General features: G+C 43.7%; 1 protein-coding gene across 17 annotated transcripts in view; it reads right to left on the minus strand.

The window, feature by feature from the left end:
* UNC13B (unc-13 homolog B) overlaps window positions 1-19,483 on the minus strand; it is a 233,267-nt gene that overhangs the window by 24,423 nt on the left and 189,361 nt on the right. For 7 of the 17 annotated variants that reach the window (XM_032308017.1, XM_032308012.1, XM_032308013.1 and 4 more), the window contains 10 exons: window positions 14,796-14,842; window positions 12,049-12,127; window positions 10,619-10,624; window positions 9,755-9,829; window positions 9,054-9,273; window positions 5,429-5,656; window positions 4,688-4,829; window positions 2,132-2,301; window positions 1,552-1,667; window positions 1,065-1,228 (listed from right to left, as the gene is read on the minus strand). In XM_032308017.1, the coding sequence (XP_032163908.1) occupies window positions 1,065-1,228; window positions 1,552-1,667; window positions 2,132-2,301; window positions 4,688-4,829; window positions 5,429-5,656; window positions 9,054-9,273; window positions 9,755-9,829; window positions 10,619-10,624; window positions 12,049-12,127; window positions 14,796-14,842 (1,247 nt within the window). Of the gene's footprint in view, window positions 1-1,064; window positions 1,229-1,551; window positions 1,668-2,131; window positions 2,302-4,687; window positions 4,830-5,428; window positions 5,657-9,053; window positions 9,274-9,754; window positions 9,830-10,618; window positions 10,625-12,048; window positions 12,128-14,795; window positions 14,843-17,273; window positions 17,297-19,483 lie in introns of all 17 variants that reach the window. The other 10 variants (XM_032308007.1, XM_032308006.1, XM_032308005.1 and 7 more) reach the window with 3 other exon arrangements.

Genomic DNA, 19,483 nt, shown 5'->3' on the forward strand with positions numbered 1-19,483 from the left:
AGATGTGATCTGGAAAAAGAAATTGGGAGTCCCTAGACCATAAGTAGTGGTTAAGGTCATAGGTTTGGATGAGATCATAGAGGAAGAATGAATAGAGTAAGAATTGTAGGGAGGCATTCTCAAAGCTCATTCCTCACCATATTTCTTCATTCCATCTATAATGAACTTCTTGTAATTCCTTGAACAGTCTATGGTCGGCTGCATCTCAACACGCTAGCACATGCCTTACTGGAAATGCTCCTCTACCTTTCCTGTATTTCAAGACTCAGTTCAAGTGTCAAGTCTTTAAAGGCTTCCCTCACATGCCTCCCCTAAAATTTTGATTCTCTCATAATACCCTGTTATTACTTCTACCATTTATATTTTAATTGTTTGTTTAATGGTCTTTCTTTGCTACTAGACTCAATTCCCCAAGCACAGAGGTCCCATCTTATTCATCTTTGTGTTCTCAGCACCTAGCACAACATGTGACACCTAAAAGGAACTTTATAAAAGTTTTTAGAATAAATGAAGCACATCCAGGGCAATAGTTACCCTCTGTTTACCTGGGGCTGCTTCCTGAGCACAGCTCTAGTGGCAGTCTTGCTAATATACAAACAAAACCTCTTCTCATAGTAAGCAAAAATTTCCAGCATAGGAGTCTTGGTCAACCCCAGACACAGTGGCTTTCCCTATAAATTAGTAACCTCTCTGATATCCAGGCTAATATATGAAAGCTTGTCCATCACACACATATACATAAGAACACATGTGGTATCTCCTCAGGCCTGTGATGTTTGGGCAAGTTTGTCCTGGCATATCCTCTTATGTCCTTTGCCCTTCTTATCTCTGAACTGTTGGGGACACAGATAAATACCTTCTCCCTGAATTCCGGATAAACATACTCCCTTTTTACATATATTTTCTTTGCCTTGGGGCAAAGACCCACCTCACCTAAGCTCAGGAAGGAGATCAACAAATCACTGCATACTACCCCACTAAGGACCTGTTCGCCCTCTCTGTGTGCCTTCATTAGCCTCCCCGAGAGTTAGCAGCCACTTCCCAAAGCCCCAGGAGAGCCTCACGTCATGGCCTGATATATGGACTCGATGCCATAGCGCATGGCAAATTCATCCACAATTTCTTGGGCAGTCTCATCAAAGTACACCTTCCATGCATCGTCTCCTCGAGCCTCAGGGATCAGGACTCCTCCACTACCCTGAATGTCTGTGAGGTAATGGAAAAGGTTCTGCAGGAGACAGAGCAAAGGAAAGAGTTACATATGTATTAAGAACAAAACCAAAAACTGGTGGTAAAGTCCAGGAGAATGTAAATAAATTTCCAAAGAAATTCTGTCTTTCAAGTCATTACTAATTTCTCATGTGGCCCCAGTAGGCTGCTCTTACATTAGTGAAAGAAAACTAAGGCTGGACTATTACTTGGGCTGTCTAGGGTAGCACAGTGAATAAAAAAGAGGGCTCAGATCTTCAAACACCCAGCAATCCCATTTACTGTCAAGGGCCCTTCCCAGCACAGCTTTCTGATACCCCACCCTACAAAGGACTGGCTCACCTCATGGAGACACGTATACTGCACATGATATGGTGCTACCTTCTCCTCCCCCTTGATCTCCACACTGATTTGTAGTCGGATAGCCCCTGAGACAGCTGATTTATCTGTCCTCTTTTCTAGGAATAAAAGAAGACGGAGATTGACACCAATGCAACTACAGAGAACACAGACATCCCCCATCCCAGTTCAACCCAAGGAAAAAGAGGACTGATCCAACCAATGGTTCACCTAATAGGGTCAACTTACTCCAGCAACCACATCGTCTATAAATACCCCAAATATTCCCCCACAGAAATTCTCTTATGCCATTAAGAGAACCAGGAGCTAAAGCCATTAGAGGTGAGCATGAGGATTAAAGGGCCTTCTGGAATCTGAAGAATGTCCAGCCAGAGTGAGTTCCAGCCACTTCCACACTTCTGTCCCCCATCTCTACTCATGATCAGTTCTCTGCAGGTAAGGCAGACTCTGTATAGAGGAATGCTTCAGGGACTGAATGGTGGTTTTAGTAGATAGGCTTTTCCCTTTATTTTCCACTCATGCTGTCCCTTCTCAGCAACTTTCTCTGGTCTTGTTTCCTTACCCAAGTTGTACCAGACATCCATCTCGCCGCTCAGTGTCCGAACCTCTATAATGGTTTGACCAAGGAAATCATCGGATTCTCGCTTCAGCCGCTGCTTTACTCTTGACTTGATGTCATCATCCTCATCCCATACACGTACTTTAATGCGGTCAGAAGAGTTGTGGCACTCGCTGTGAGAGAAACAGGCAAAACCTGTTAGGGACCAACCAAGCAGCACCCATTCCTAGTACTTCCAATTTCCTTCCAAAGCTCCATCAACTGTACTTGAGGCCCTGCAAAGGAAGAAAAGGAGTCAGGGAACTGGTACTAAAGTTCCAAGTGAGTCAAACTATCCTAGTCTGCCTGGAAGGCTCTACATACCATTATCCAGTCCTTATTCCTTTAACACAAAGAAGGGTGAGAGGGGAAGAATAATTAGGGACAATTCTGAATTTCTGTGCAGCTATCTGTTATCGACAACATCAACAGGTGGACAAATGTCACAGAGCCCTAGGAAGCAACTGCTACTTCCCTTCCCAGAGTCAGTAAAGGTGCTAATGTTCATGGTATGTCCACCTGGTCATATCTGCTTAGCTTTCCATCCAGCTACCCATCTATGTAAGTATGTGTTTGCTGAATTGTCATTTTTCTCTATGATGTTTCCTTTGGAAAAGGTAGTTTGGCCAGGTACCCTCCCATGTTCTCCTTCCCTCACAGGTGCTTACTGGGTCCTACTGCCTCATACTTGTACTTGATATAATTTGCTGCTTTTTTCCCTCTGTATTCTCGTAATATCTTTGCACATTTCTTTAAAATACTATAGTATAACTGCTGGTCTACTGAAAAATAGACAAATCAACAAAGAGCTTCTCGAAGGCAGGAATTGTCTTACATATTTCATTTTTTAAGATTTTATTTATTTATTAGAAAGACAGAGAAAGAGAACAAGCAGGAGGAGGGACAGGCAGAGAGGGAGAAGCAGACTCCCCACTGAGCAGGGAGCCAGAAATGGGGCTCAATCCCAGGACCTTGGAATCATGACCTGAGCTGAAGGCAGATGCTTAACCAATGAGCCACCCAGGTGCCCCATGTCTTATACATTTTATACACACAATATCATCTCTAGTGTTGTGTATAGAATAGGGGCTTAAGAATGTATTTGCTAATATGATCTCCCTGATATGAGGAAGTTGAGAGGCAAAGTGGGGGGTTTGTGGGGTAGGAAAAGAATAAATGAAACAAGATGGGATCGGGAGGGAGACAAACCATAAGAGACTCTTAATCTCACAAAACAAACTGGGGCTTGCTGGGGGGAGGGGAGGAGGGAGAGGGTGGTGGGGTTATGGACATTGGGGAAGGTATGTACTATGGTGAGTACTGAGAAGTGTGCAAACCTGGCGATTCACAGACCTATACCCCTGGGGCTAATAGTAATATGTTAATAAAAAAATTTTTTAGGGCGCCTGGGTGGCTCAGTGGGTTAAGCCGCTGCCTTCGGCTCAGGTCATGATCTCATGGTTCTGGGATCGAGTCCCACATCGGGCTCTCTGCTCAGCGGGGAGCCTGCTTCCCTCTCTCTCTCTCTCTCTCTGCCTGCCTCTCTGTCTACTTGTGATTTCTCTCTGTCAAATAAATAAATAAAATCTTTAAAAAAAAATTTTTTTTTTAAATTTAAAAAAAGAATGTATTTACTAAATGGATAAAAGCAGCAAATTGACTACAGAGTCAGTTCATTTAGAATTAATTTAGAATAAACAGAATTCAAGCAGGAACCACTCAGATTCTCAAAGAAATAGATGCTCCCCCCAGTAACTATTGCCTCTGGACTGGAAGCCAATTGTACTAGGCCCCAATCCCTCACATGAGTTCTCTCAGGAGCCAACAGAAGAAGGTCTCTACATAACCAGCCTGCTTAGCTAATTCAGACTCTTAAGTCCTGGTCCTTGGCCTTAGGGGTGTGACAAAGCATCCAGATTCTCCAAACATTATCCCATGTCCTAGATTAGAGCTTGCAATTTTTCAACAACCATCCCTTACTATCTTAAGAAATAGTCTATAAGAAAGTGACAATGGGAAAAAGAGTAGGTGTAGGAGCTGAAGCAGGAAAAAAGCAGGGCCTTTTAAGGGAAATGGAAACTTCTCCCGACTCCAGATTTCCATCTTCAAGCCAGAATTACCCAGTTGTAGGGCATGGGCATTCCTTCCTAACTTTCCAGAAGAGTCTAATCATTCCTTGGCAGGATGGCAAGGCTGAGAGGTACACAATAGGGTGGTCAGTCCCTGGTTTTGTCACTGAGCAGTAGGAAAATCTTTCTAACTTTAGAAAAAGCAGTATGGAGTGCCCAGGGTCCCCTTTAATAGCCCTAGTTAAGACAGGGCCTGGATAAGGTAACCCTGATATAACAGTCCATGAGAGAAACGCAGGAAATAAATGGCTGTTGCCCAACTAAAGCCTGTGAGAAATGAGTTTTCTCCAGTGCCTCTGCCCCATCCTCTTAGGGCCCACCCAAGAATAATAGTATTTAATGCTGCTTCTAAAGCACATACAGTCCCCCAAGACAAAGCCCCGTGACTTACAAATGGAACTTCTCTTCCCAAACAGGATTCAGGTTCCCAAAAATAGTCTTGGTACGCTTCTTGGTTTTGCCCACTTGCACAGTCACGTAAGGGTCACTGGATCCTGTCTTGTCCTTGGCTTGTAGGCCCTGGGCACACACCACTGCAACCCAATTACAGAGGAGGAGGCTTTAGAGTATGCTCCAGAAATCCAAAGTCTTCCAGCACCACTCATATGTTCTCCATCTTAGAGCAGTCTCTATCTTCTCCTTGCAAGGGAACGCTAATCTCAATCTTCCCCATCTATGCTTAGTCCTGGGCCACCAGTCTTCCTCTCAAAGGTTGGCCCAAGAATCCCACCTGCTCACCAGAGCCCTAACTCACCACTTACCCCTATATTGATATATACATGGTTCAGCCACACCCGTCTACCTAGTAAAACACTAGTTTAACTATTCCCTGATCTCCTACCTATTCTGTTTCCCCCACCCCTAGCTCTTACAATATGAGACTGTTAACTAAGTATATAACATCAGATTGCTATCAAATCCTTCATTATCATTCCTATCACTTGTAGGTGCTGGACTTGCTCTCCCAGTACCTGATAGCACCATGGTCTAGAAGAGAGAGTCCCTCCCTTCTCCCTCAATTCTATCCTCTTTCTCTCTAGCCCACTGCTCCCTCAAATTCAGGATGCTTCTTCCTCCAGGTTTCTCCCCACAGCCTAGGCCTTCCTGTCCTCTCAAACTTTTGCCTACTCACCAGTGATGGTAATTTTGGCCGACCATTTGGAGGTGCCATCCAGTACACTCTGCTTCACTGTTTTCATCTGTTGCACATGGGCAACTTTGCTCACAGTAAAGACATCTCGGATAACCTCAAAGATCTCTGGCTTATTCCGCTCTCGGATCTTCATGCGGTCCTTCATGGCCATGATTATATTCTGGGTCCGGTCCTCAGCTCCATGTTTAGAACTCTTTTCTGCAGCCCCTGAAGAATGGCCAGAGACAGAAAGTAAGGTAACCATAGGCCACCCACCAGACCAAGGGTAAAGCTGAGGAATGGAGCCTGGGAGAGATCACTGAGAAGTAGAAGAAGCTTAAGACTGGGATGGCTCTAAGAAAAGCTAATCAATATGGGACCTGCTGAAGTTTAATGCCTGGCTAGTGTAATTTAAGCTCAAAAACTTGATAATTATTATGGGGATTTATTATACTATTCCATTTAGATATATGTTGAATTTTTCATCAAAAAAAGGAAAGAAACAAAAAAGTGTTGCTTAGCCTGAAGTTGGCCTGGTCTTTCTTCTACCCCACATGGTGGTTGAGAGGTACCTTTCAAGTTTAAGGCCAAAACACCACCAATGGGTATCTCAGTTATCAGGGAGGGTAGGTGGGTGCACATGACAACTCCACCAATCTCATCCAACTTCCAAGCCATGATACAGATCTCAGAGTTCTTCACCGCACACACTGGATTCTGCCTCAGGACTCTAATGCCTTTAATCTCAGAAAATACTGTAGTATGATAAGCCGTTGGAATGAGACAAAGTTAGGTTCAAACCCTCACTCCACCACTCCTGTTAAGGACCTATTTAGCCAGAGTGACTCCATCTTCGTTAAAAGCCATTTTGTTGTTTGTGCTGTAAAACTTAAACTGACCCTGCTCCCCTCCCCCCAGAGAAACTTACTTAGAAGCAAGTCTGGGAAACCAGTAAAATATGGTCAGCTAGTTCCTAATAACAGAGCCCAGAATACAAGGCCACGTCGGCCAGTTCCTGATAACAGAGCCCAGAATACAAGAACGAGTTGGGCCAGGTAGAGACATCCAATCAGTAAGAAACACACATACTTTTCCCCTAACACCAAAGAATGTAAACCCTGCTGTTTGGGTGCCAACCTTGAGCACCAATTCTGACCAGAGTAATAGGTTAGGTCAAACAGCTATTACAGGATAAATTGTAATTCAATTGGCCACCTGCGTGTGACCTAACATGACTACAATCTCATTGGCCACCTATGTGTGGCCAGACTTTTGCTCTATAAAAGGTAGTCTGTAAGATGCGGAGGGGTCGCTCTCTTCAGAGGCAGCCCTGACCAGTCAGTCAGTCAATTCTTGAGCCTGTAAGCTGGGGGTAGTCACTCTCTTTGGAGAACGGCCCTGGCCGGTCAGTCTAACTTCTAATGCTTGGCATAGAACAAAGCTTTGCATAACTTTAACTTGTTTTAGTCTCATTCCCCATGGCCGATCAGCCTGACTTCTAATACTTGTCATAAAATAAAGCTTTAAATAACTTTCACTTTGTCTCAGTCTCGTTTCGTTTAATAACGGACCTAACAACTCCTAGCTGGGTAAACCAGTTTCTTCTAAGAAAATGGCACTTGGGCACCTGGGTGGCTCAGTGGGTTAAGCCCGTGCCTTCAGCTCAGGTCATGGTCCCGGGGTCCTGGGATCGAGTCCCGCATCAGGCTCTCAGGGAGCCTGTTTCCTCCTCTCTCTCTCTGCCTGCCTCTCTGCCTACTTGTGGTCTCCCTCTGTCAAATAAATAAATAAAATCTAAAAAAAACAAAACAAAACAAAACAGTAACTTAATAAAAAAAGAAAGAAAGAAAGAAAGAAAATGGCACTTAACTCTCGGGATTATAAGAAGCTTTATGTTGGCATATATAAAGCATCTGGCCCAGAGCCTGACACCTAGCAGGAACTCAAATAAATGGTCACTTTTATTGTTATCAGCATCACTACTACCCCGGCAGAGATGGCGAGGGCCATCTTCACCAGCTCTGACCCCAGACAGCTCATTTCAGAGGCTAGTAGGTTTTCCCTACTACCCTAAGGATTGTGGAAAAACAGACTCCTCTGATGTATTTCACCAAATGGGCTTGTCAGAAAGGCCCTCTTTTACTGGCCCTGCAGACTGGCTCTTACCTCGCTCTATTTTCCAAAGGCCGAGGCCTTTTCTATAAAACCTGGAGCAAAAATTAAGGCCAACATCTGCACCCTAACCCTGGAAAGATGGCAAGTGGATCTTCTGTCACAGGAGGCCCACAGTAGGGCATTTCATTCCACTCTAAGCTTCACAGAAGCCTTAGGCAAAAGATATTTTCTGATAAATGAAAAATGACCTGGGCTGTATCCTAGTCTTTCCATTTAGCTAGCATATCCCATACACTGCCACCTCCTTGAATTGGGACCTCTAGAAGGCCCTTGAGAAAAAGGTAGATACCCTTGCTACAGAGCAGCATTTCAGAAGATTTCCATCAAGCCGCCTATGCAGTCTGGCTGCTAGTTCTCAGCAATTAAAGCAAGAGTCTGCTGGCACCTGTGCTTGTTGTAAGCCCCTTATAATGGGTTTGTGCAAAGTCATCACCAGCATTCATATTCAGTCTTTTCAGGGCCCCATCTCTTCCACTGACTTTGCTGTAGCCATGCCACAGGCACCAATTTAGGGCTCTTCACAGAAAGACATTTTAAAGGAACAATTCTTTGAGGCCTCTCTCTGGGCACCATTTATGTCACATATCTTTCCTTGGGATAATGAAGTGCTTATGAGTCTAAAGGTAATCTTCCTTTCTCCTCCCAGCAATCCTTGAGGCTTTCATTGCTATGGCTTGGCTCTGAGTAACACATGCAAGACCTGGAGGGGCAAGAAAATACTCTCTCATATCCCCAACCCCTGCTCCTCCTGAGGTCTAGTCACAGTGGTACAAGTCCTGCAGAAGCAGAGCAAGGAGCAAGAACTTGGAGGGCTACCAACTCCTTTGACAGAAACTTGTTGCTTTTCCTGCTCCTATTCACCCCACTCCATGATGGCACCACAAACTGTATATTTATTCAGGGTCTTGGGAGTTTGGCACACTCTCCTCTGGGACCTCTGACTGATCCATCTGACAATTCTCTTCCTGGCACTGTTCTAAAAGCTACATCTATAATCAAGGAAAAAATGCTGCCTTCCCTGGCTCCTAGGGTCTATTGAAGAGGTTCTTCTCCGAGGCATGGAAGCTCATAGAACAATCTCTCTCATTAGTTTTGGTCCCCAGTGAAACATGCTCTAGTCATTTGAGCAATATGGCCACTGCAGTGTGTATACTACTCAAGCAGATTCTGGGATTATCTGAATCCCAGAAGAGATCCAGTTCTGCCAGAGGGCCACAGAAAGTTCAAAAATTTTTTTCCTAAAGGTGCTTAAGAGCGTACGATAAGACCTGTTATTTGGAAAGGTAGTGCCCCTTGACTCAGGACCCTACTTTCTCTGAAAAAGAAAGAGCTTCACAATCAGGTAAACCAGAGGAATCACAGTCTAGCCATCCTAGCTTTTTGTTGAAAGAATATTTTGGAGAGGCCCCTGCTGTCCCTGCTCCATACCCCTCACCACAGGGGCACTCACGCTGTAGGCAGTCGGCGTTGAGCAGGTCCTGGCACTTCTCATGGCACTTGACTCCACACTCACTGCAGCGCATGCCCTGCCGGGCGATGCCCCAAAGCAGACCTTCACACTCATAGCAGTAGGTTGGGGTAGTGGCCGTCCAGACTTCAAAGTTGTGGGGTGTAGTGCACGAGATGGGGTAGATTAAGGCCTGCAGAGTTTTCTTATACACATGGGATTTCTGAAAGACACACCCCAGCACCCCCAAAAAACTTTAGGTCTCTGCTGAGAGATATCAGAACTGAGATCCTTGCAGGGTAACAGAGACGCTGGTTTCTCCTCTGGCAATAAAGGAGATATGATGGCCAAGACTGGAAGAAAGAAGCCCCACTATATCATGTGCTCCTGGTCATCTAAGAGAGATCTGACTTGAATGCTATATCTGAACTTTTTCCCAGCATTCAAGCTTCCTAGGGAAACAGAGGGTGCTAGCCCCACCATAAAACCCTGAATTCATTGGTCACGTACTCCAACATGAGACTTGGTCTTACCTCTGTTCTGGTCCCTTGCCTCTTCCAGTGTGGAAAACTCAGACCAAAGCTTTTTATCTGTTTCATTAATGATGTTGTGCCCAACACTCTTGAATGCTCAGTTAGTATGGCTATAAAGATGATTACCAGTTTTTAGGCCTGTGGACTCATGGAAGCCCATGGGTCACTTACCAGCTCTTCATCCTTGAGAGACGTGCGTGTAGCCATTGCAGAAGTAATCCCTGCCTTCCGGGACTGGACCAATGACTGTGAGAGAAGACCTGCTGTCAGCCTTGGCTACTGCCAAAGGCTGGCAAACTCCTAGGAAGGGAGTTTCAGTGACCAAAGTGACTTAACTACTTGACTTAATACCTTCTCTCTAATTGAACTGCCATTCACAGGAACTACCCATGGGTTCTAGGTAACATGAGTCCCAAGTTAAGATCCAAAGCATAAGGCCCTTGGGACTGTTCTAACAGTATTAGAATGGCACTTCTCTTACAGTACCTATCATCCAAAGAGTTTCTCTTTCCTTCCCTATTGGTAGCTTTCCTACCCCTCATTTATAGGAAGGCAAAGGAAAATGACAAGTTTAGAATCACTATAGGAAATAGTCATTAAGAACAGAATACACTATGTCAGAGTCATATTTAAGAACCATCACTGCAAATGATGCCATGCTATCCTTTATCCCTGAGCACCACCTCACACCCACACAATCCCAGGCAGATGGCTATGGAGGCTAGCAGTCCAAATGAGCAGGACACTTGGGAAGTGAAAGAGCAATGTAACATCAGTCAGTCAAGGCAGGGATTAAGCCTGAGAGCTGGGACTGCTCTGCTAGCCACGCTGTCATGTAGAGGAACCTAATGTATCTACCAAGCCCAGGCTTTAGGAACAGCCCCTGAAGAGGCTCATGGTTTCCCTAAGGCAATGGCCATTGGGCAGACAGGAGGTACAGTATCAGCCTAAGCAGGGGAAAGAGTTGGGAGGGGCCCAGGTGGTTTGCGATATGGATTCTTACGAAGGATGGAAAGGGGTTCTGGAGTCACTCACCATAGCCTGTGCAGAGGACAGCAGAAAAAGGAACAACATGATGTTAAAGCCACCCCCAAGAGCACGAAAACACTTGCAGAAGCAACTGAGAGATTTTTCCATGTAGTCTAATCAACGTGGGAAACAACATCCTAACCCCTTCTTCCTCTATCCACTAGAAATTATCTTCAATGCACCCAGGTGTCCAGGGCCTAGAGCTTCTGCTCTAAGAAAGAGTCATGCCAGAAAGTGAAATATAGGCAAGGTTAAAAGATGAGGATGGGAGCAGGAAATGACTAAGACACTGTTATTCAATTAATTAAGCAAAGGGGAGCTGATGTGCAAGAGAGATGGGGGTAGGAAGAGGTGGAAAAAAAGTAGGAAGACAAGAAAAAGGAGATGGAAGATAATGAAAGTAGTAAAGTAGAAATGACCTTAGAACCTATCCTCATCCAACCAGCTTGATGGTAAGTGAAGACGTACATTATAAAGAAAAAAAATAGAAAGGAGAGATACACATGCAGTAGGGAAAAAAAGAGAGAGAGAGAGAAATGGCAGAGGATAATTCCATTCAGTTAACTAGGGACAGAGAAACTGGGGGGTGGAGTTGGGGGAAGAGCAGGGAATGAAGGAGAAATGGGAAAAGGAGTGGATAGAAAAACAAAATAGACTGAATGGGGGAGGGGGAAGAAAACAGGAACAGAAGATAGTAATAAGAAAAAGGGTTCAAGTCTTACTGAACTTTTAGCTTTAGAGCTCTAGGATTCTGGAAATGCCTGGGCCCCACTCTACCCACACTACCCACTAGTCTATGGAAAATCCTGAGTTGATCCTGCCTCAGGAAGCATGACCCAAAGTGGGACCTTCCAGTTATTCCAGAGGTCCTGAGATCAGCTTTAACTCCCAAGCTTGTTTCAATTCAATTCCACAATTTTTTTTTTAATCATTATATCTCAGTGCCAGACACTGACACTGAGTTAAATACTAGGGACACAGAAATACTCCAGAAAAATCTATCTTAGGAGGAGACTGTCACTTGATCTCCAAGGAGTAGCATCAGTCATGCTCATTATACACTAAACTAGTGATCTCAGTGCTAGGCAGTTCTATTCACTTCTATTCTATTCTATAGAGGCAGCTTCCATTCCATATCATCAAAGAAGGTTGTAGAAAAACCTAGAGGAACAAGATACCTAGAAGACAACTTTGGAGCCCAAGCTATAGTTCCAGGTCGGAGTTTTAGCTAATGAAGAACCTGGGACTCTAATGAGGGAGTAAGGTAGAACAGGTCCAACTAAAGTCTCATCACTAAATCTCAGTAAAGCTTTAGATGGATACATCTTCAGTCCAATATCTGACACTAAATGGACCATAACCAGTCCTAATAACATGCCAAGGCCCATTGCGGGATACCCCAAGCCTATAGCCCAAGTTTGCAAAGAGTCACTCACCAAATCACTGACAAGCGGCAGTGGCTTCTTTCTGCGTAGATCTGGCATGCTGTCAATGCCATAGAGCCCTCCAGCTGGCCTGAGGAGAGGAGAAAATATGTCAGGACCTCCACTCCTGCCTTATTACTGGCAGATTCAGTGTTCTATTCTCCTTGCTCACTCTCTCTCCTGAGAAAATTTCTACCATGTGTTCCTGAGAGGGGTAAGGAAGACACAAAGCAAGAGAAATAAAGTCATAGAATGACGATCAATGGAATTTGCTCCGAGGGTGCCCTTCTGAGTCTCCTTCTATAGTTCTGGCCAAAAATTGAGAGCTCTTTTATACCATTACAGCACTTCAAGAAACCTCTGTTTATTTGAAGGCCCTTGGTACTCCATAATGTAAGGAGGGAACTGGTAGTTAAGAGGGCTGCTCCCCACACTCGGGCCAGAGATACTGCTCCCCTAAGATCAGGGTTTCCAGGGCTATGCTAGAACAGAGCCCATAGGTATGGCTCTACAGAAGAGCTGCTGCATTTGTAAGCAAGACTGCTAATGACATGCAGGAGATAACCTTCCCCATTCTGAGTAAAAGAGTCACCTGTTCTGTCCATCCAAGCCTCCTGAAGAAAAAGGGTCTCCACAGAAAGAGGAGCCTGCATAACCAAGTGGAAGCAGGGAAGGTGGGATAGAAGACTTCCAAAAGGCCACTTAGAGGGGAAAAGAGACCATTCAAGAAGGAAACAACAGAATGACTCTGAAAGTCTGGCCTAGCCCTATGAATACTTAACAAGGAATAGGAAAAAAAAAAAAAAAAAAAAGAATTGCAACTGGAGATTTCTAAAACTTCTATACCTTTTCTATTGTTATTAATTTTGCTGTTCTTTGACATTTCTTCCAAAACTATAGACAATAAAAATAAAGAGAATGTCCTAGAACACTACTCTCACAATGCGATAACCTGGATTTTATCCCCAACTCTAATTCACTACATGTCCTCTGCCAAAATTACTTTCTCTCTTTGGGTCTTGATGCCAATTCTTTTTTTTTTTTTTTTTTTTTTCTTTAGTTAACATATAATGTATTATTTGCCTCAGGGGTACAGGTCTGTGAATCATCAGGCTTAACACATTTCACAGCACTCACCATAGCACATACTCTCCCCAGTGTCCATAACCCAGCCACCTTATCCCTACCTGCTCATCCCCAGCAACCCTCAATTTGTTTCATGAGATTAAGAGTCTCTTATGGTTTGTCTCCCTCCTGATCCCATCTTGTTCCTTGATTCCAATTCTATAAAAGGAATGAACTACAAAATTTCTCTGACATTTTAGAAGCTGTCATTCTGAGCCTCAGTGAAAAGAACTCATGTACTTAACCTTAATGAAAACAAGGAGACAGGGAAGGTGGTAAGGTAGTTGGGTGGTGTATCATAATTGGTCTGAAAAGGGATGTTCAGAAGAATAAATAGGTACTGCCAGCTAGCTATATAGGCAAAGAATGAAGCCATGAATTAGGTCAAGGCCAAGAGCTGCAACAGGCAACCTGGTATGTTGATTCCTAATAAACTAGCTTCCCAAACACAGGAAATGAACTTTGTTTTCAATTAGACTACCAGACCTAAGGAATTCTAAACCTGTGACAGCTTCCAAGGACTAAGCTGAAGGAAAGAAAAGACAACAACTGGGAGGCATTTAGAAAATTACTGTACGGCCCCATTTAAAAATAGCTTTAAAAATTAAAAATAAAAATAGCTCAGATATGTTTGTCACGTACGTATTTTCCAACCATTAGAAGGAAAAAGCTAACGTCCTGAAGAAGGGTTGTAGAAAAAGCACCTGGTATCACCAGTTTGTGGTTAATTCTAAAAACTCCAGTATGTACCACTTACGCTTTTTACAACATAAATGGGCTTCAGACAACAGAAAAAAGGATAGTTAATTCAAATAACCAACTCTTGATTTAAAAAGGACAAATCACAAGGAAAAGGAGCATGTGAACACACAGTAGAAAACTTTATGATCTGCTCTTATTTCTTCCATGGTCATGATGAAGAGCAGGCATCCACTGGGAACTCTCATGTCAGAAGGCCTTTACGGAACAAGGAGAAAAGGAAGATCCTGAGAAATAATGGGTAGGAAGAGGTTGGGGGGGGGGTAAACTCTTTCCTCTCTTAAGAACAGTCAGTTATAGGCAGCAGTTGAGCAGCTTAAAATGACTCTCTGCTGCAGTCACATGGGCCTGAGACTCCCAAACAAGAAGCACAGACAGAACACACTGAGCTCATAAGGGATGCTACTTATGTCTTGACTAGAGTGGAATGGAATAAGTAGGTGACTCACAACAGCTGAAGTCAGGACAGAACCCAGAGAGTAATCTAATCAACCATGCTTATAAACAATGCAATAAAAAAGAACTGTGTCAAAGGTAGATATTTTTCTAGTTTCCTCTTTCTTCTACCTAAAGGGTATATAATTACTAAGATGCAAAGAATCGGAAATTCTAGAGGCAAGGATAGAGAAGCCCCAAAGCTCCTTTCCCTGCTCCAGGGGAACCACTCTATAAAGCTCTCTCTTCTGTCTCTGAGGGATCAGTCTGCAGAGTTCTCTCCTCTCCCCAGAAAACCAACCAATCTGTATAGCAGAGCCTCTTCTTCCCCAGGATCTGAGGGAGACTGAGGAAGCTTTTTCTACGGCTTCCCAGGGGAAAAGCTGGAAGTTGAGTGAAAGCCTGTAAAATCCAAGGAAACCTTGTAGGGAATCACTTACCCTTCTGGGAGCCACTGAGGCAAAGAGGAGTGACCATCATCCGGAATCTTTAAAAAGAGATAGGAAAAAAGTTAGATCCTAGAAAAGATAGTAGACAGTCATCTTTCTTTGGTCAGGCAGTGAGCAGTAAAGTAGGAAACTCAGAGAAGTGTAAGTTACATACAATCTGTGGTGACACAGCCAGACTGATGTCTAAACCAGTGCCCTGATCAGCCAGAACACGCAGGTAGTTGAAATGAGCACTATTTTGTCTCTCTTCTCCCCAGTGAATAAGAAGGATATAAAGTCAAGCTCACTGAGACCTCAAGGCTAAGGTTCACTGGGAGTGTGAGAGGTATCAGAACTTCCATCCCCCTCACACAATCCACTGGTATATATAACAGTAAGCCAAGGCCAAAAAAAAAAAAGTCCATTTGGGGCTTCCAGGCCTCACCTCACTCACTTAAGCAAAAGGACAACTTCATATAGAATCTTCTTCTAGTTATATTCCTAAGTCCCCTTTGCTGTCACGGAGTGGTGACTTGGTCTTTCTAGATTTCCATTTCATCTTGTGATTTGACTTGGCTTAGGTTCCTTGAAGTCCTAACTCAAAGACATTCTACATTTGATAAGCTCTCTCTCTATATATAACAAGAGAACCCAGGGTAGATCTGATACTTAGATTCTATCTTCTGGTGGACATTATGAGCTCTTTAATAATGAGAAACTGAAAACTGAGGTACCAAACAATTCAAAGAAGAAACAGTTTGAAAATAGTTTTTAAAGAGTTCTCCATAAGCAAACGAACAAACAAACCCAGAGGAAAAAATCCTTTAAGCAGTGTACAGAGCAAAGTTCCAAAGCTTTGGAACTTTCAGAGCTCTCCAGAGAGCCAATGGTAAAGGCTGTTTAGGCTCAAAAAACCTAGTGCTAGCAGGTCTGGGGCTTCCCGCCCCTTCCTTGTTCCCTTCCACCCCCCAAAACTTTCCTGACTCCTGATACCTAAGCTCCAGCTAACTATCCTGGAACAAAAGGGCTCCAAAGCAGGGAAGGCAGAAGTAAGGTGTTTAACTTTGTACAGGGGGTAAAGTTTTGGGAGAGCCACAGATGGGAGAAGTTACAGATAAAATTAGGCAAGACAAAGTAGAAAAGGGAGAGTTAGGACATCCGTGGCACAGGTGATGTAAAAGTGGGTAAGAATTACCCTGGGTCAGCAGCAGGCTCAAGATGAACCCTTCTCAGATTGTCTGTATTCTAAGAAAGCCTATCTGCCTGTTGCCTATAGCCCTTCATGAACTTATTTCACCTTATCTGGCTCTTGCCCTGGTTCTGTGGGTGGGATAATACTGGCAAAAGGAGAACCAAGCCCAAAAGGAAACCAGAAGTGGTTGATATACCTCTCCTAAGGTTGCTTCTGAGGGGTAGCTCTATCCCTAAATCCCCAAATAGTCCCAAATCCCTAAATCCCCAAATCCAAAATAGTCCACTGTACTGATCAGATTTTTATTTCCTGCCTAGAATTAGATGTTTGCCAGAAACCACAGACTTTAAGGAAACCAAGTCACAAAAGGTCTCTGGGAACCAGGTTCAACGAGCTCAGATCATACACATTTCCTTTGCTTAGAGGAGGTAAAGGGTCTGCTAAAGTCTGCAGACAAAGCATAGAGCATGCACACAGAGGGACTGAAGGAGGACTGAAAGTAAGAGGAGATCCAAATAAAGTACCTACAGCAGGTATATTCACAGACACAACTTATGCCTGAAGGAAACACACGGTGATCACAGATCCTGCACATAGGGTGATAAAACATGTGCACACACCCATTTGAAGGATTCATTGTTCACCAGGGCTGGAATCATAGGCAACAGCAAACCCTCACTGTCTTCAAGAACCAGTGCTTACGGGCACAAAGCATTAGTTATACTGTGCATTCATATGGCATGAGGGAACCACATCACAGGTCTATAGAACCTTGTGCTCACAGAGAAACCAAGAAACCTTTTCAGAAGCACAAAGCACATTCACACTTAGGACCCCAGGCAAGAGGCACAAAATGCCCACAGCAACTCCTGTTCCCAAATACAAAGTGTATGCATGCTGGGCTCAGCCAGGGCTTACAGCATATGCCAACCTGCAGCAACAAGCAAAAAAATGGACAAACATTGTGCAAAGTTGAAGAGGGGGGCAATCAGTGTTTGGGGTAGTCAAACTGAGTACAAGTATAAGCACACACATGCTACATTGAATGTGCACCATGCTGGCACACACATTCTCACACTGTGCTCCAGGGATGTCTGCACACGAGAATGGAGCATGCTTACAAACTGCTTTCAAAAAAAACAAGACTATCTGCAGGAGCCAAAGGTCAGGGGCACAGATCATACATGTGTGTGCAGGCGCGCACACATACACACATGTGCACACACATGCACACCGTGCTCAGGAGAGAAGGGTTGAAAATAGACAACAGAAAGGGCCCAAGGGGCCAGAGGCACAACCTGAACGGCTCCTCGCTTTCCTTCTGCAAGGAGAGAAAGAGCAGGAAAAAAGAGCAGAAAGGTTAGTAGATTAAGTCCCATAGCATGGAACCCCAAGAAAATGCCAGCTAAATCTCAAGGGACATGGAGGAAAGTAAAAGGTCCCCTGAACAACTGCCCAGTTGTAATTTCCAGAATCCCTACGTACTGTATTGGCTGGCCCCTCCTTTTAGTTTAGAACAGTCCCTGTCTGGCTACTCATACTAAAGGACAAAGTCTACCTAGGGATTTCAGTCACCCACTTCCCCTTTCCAAGCTGGCTTGCAGGCAATGTCTGGGAAACCAGGGCCATAGGCTTTGTTACCAAGGGCCACTCCGACAGGCTGTCTGAACTGGGTAAGCACAAAATGAGTTACTTCCTCAGAAGCTATATGTACTCTCACCCTGGATCTGGGGTAAGTCCTCAAGCCCCAAAGTCCTGGTAATTGAACCATTTCCCAGTTTACCATACAGGCTTGGCCATGCATTTGCCCAGCAAACCCTGGCCTGTCTTCCCAAAGCCCAAGTTAAGTTAGGACAGGTTAAGGTCTGAATTTAAGGCTAGGACCAGGTTGCTTAAAGGCTATAGCTGGAGGCATCACCTGGCCCCTGCCCTAATAGAAGTCACCAAGATCTAGATGATAAAACCATGATAGCAACCCCAGACCTGAATATCTATTAAATCCAGAACAATACTCCAAAGGAAATGGATGCTTCCAGAAGGACCTTAGCAAGCCACAGTAGAGAAAGATAAAGTCCAGAGATTACTCCTTCTACTCATCAGGCTACATTACCTGTTAGGAGACATACGGATAGCTCCATAGGTTTCCTTCTCTAAAGCAAGTTCATTCACCTGGACTGATCAGCTCCCCTTCACTTTCTTTTCCCTCCCTTTTAAAGACCCACTGATATTACATAACAAGTAAAAGGGAGAATCATAGAAACTAATATATAAGTTTCCAATTTTTCAGTTATTTCTAATGGCCTAACGGGTCACCTGACTTGACAGAAAAGTGAACTCAGGAATAGGAATCCTCCAAAACAGTGCAGCTACAGAAATGTGGGTAAAATGCAAAAAACACTTGCTGGAATGGGGCCATATCTCTTTTACATCTACTTCCACCTCCCCTACTGTACTCTGCTCTCTTTGAAAAAGAAAATAAGGCAAGGAACACTTTAACTGACCTGTGATTCAAATTGGAAAGGTTTTTCTCTATCTCCACTATCTTAAAAATACACTCTTATACATCATGTCAAAGTTAAGTTGTGTCTTTCTATTCTTCCCAGAGTTCCCCATAATGCATAAAAATCTGCTGACAAGGCTGTCCGTATATATATAATTTTACTTTTGTAGCCCGAGGGCTTAGCACATTTCCTAGCATTTGTATATAGCAAAAGGAACCTAAACTTTCAGGACTTAGAAAACAATAGCTTCTAAGAACATGTGTTTTGCCCATCACCAGAGAAAACACAGGTCTCTTAGCTAACAGTCTGTACCATTTTTCAGACCCCAAGGAACTGCTGTACTAGCTCTTCAATTTGTCCCACCCACTGGACAAACATAAGAAAACCTTTTTCTTGTTAAGAGTCAAACTTTTTTTGCGTCCTAACTTTCTAAAATGCCTTAACATTTTCCCACTCAGATTTAGTTTTCAGTTTAAGTGCAATGTATCTGTAGAACACCCACTCTGCCAAGAAAAAAAAAATCCCTGACCCCTAAAAATGATTGCATTCTTGTGGAGAATACATTTTATAAGGAAGTGACATACTTCTTCATTATTAAAACAATCTTAACTTCATTGTACTTAGGAGTCAAAAAACTTGAGGTACTCAAACTTATTTGAGCCTGCATTTCCTTATCCATAAAAAGCAGATAAGACTGCTACCTCCCAGGGTTATAGTGAGGATTCATTTCTTCAACAAGTACTTATTGAGAACCTACTGCACACTAGGCACTGTTCTCAGTGCTGGTGATGAAGCAAAGGGAATGAAACAAGCTCCCTGATCTTGAGAAGCTTCTACTCTAGAGGAAGAGCTGATGACTGATCATGATAAAGGTGATGATAGTAGCTAACACTATAATGTATCTGTCATTTTATTTGAATAAACTCATTTATTTCTCCCAACAACTCTACTGGGTAAATACTATTATTATCTCCATTTTTTTGTTGATTAAACTAAAGATCATCAGG

The sequence above is a fragment of the Mustela erminea genome, chromosome 12, assembly GCF_009829155.1.
Source record: "Mustela erminea isolate mMusErm1 chromosome 12, mMusErm1.Pri, whole genome shotgun sequence".
NCBI lineage: Eukaryota > Metazoa > Chordata > Mammalia > Carnivora > Mustelidae > Mustela > Mustela erminea.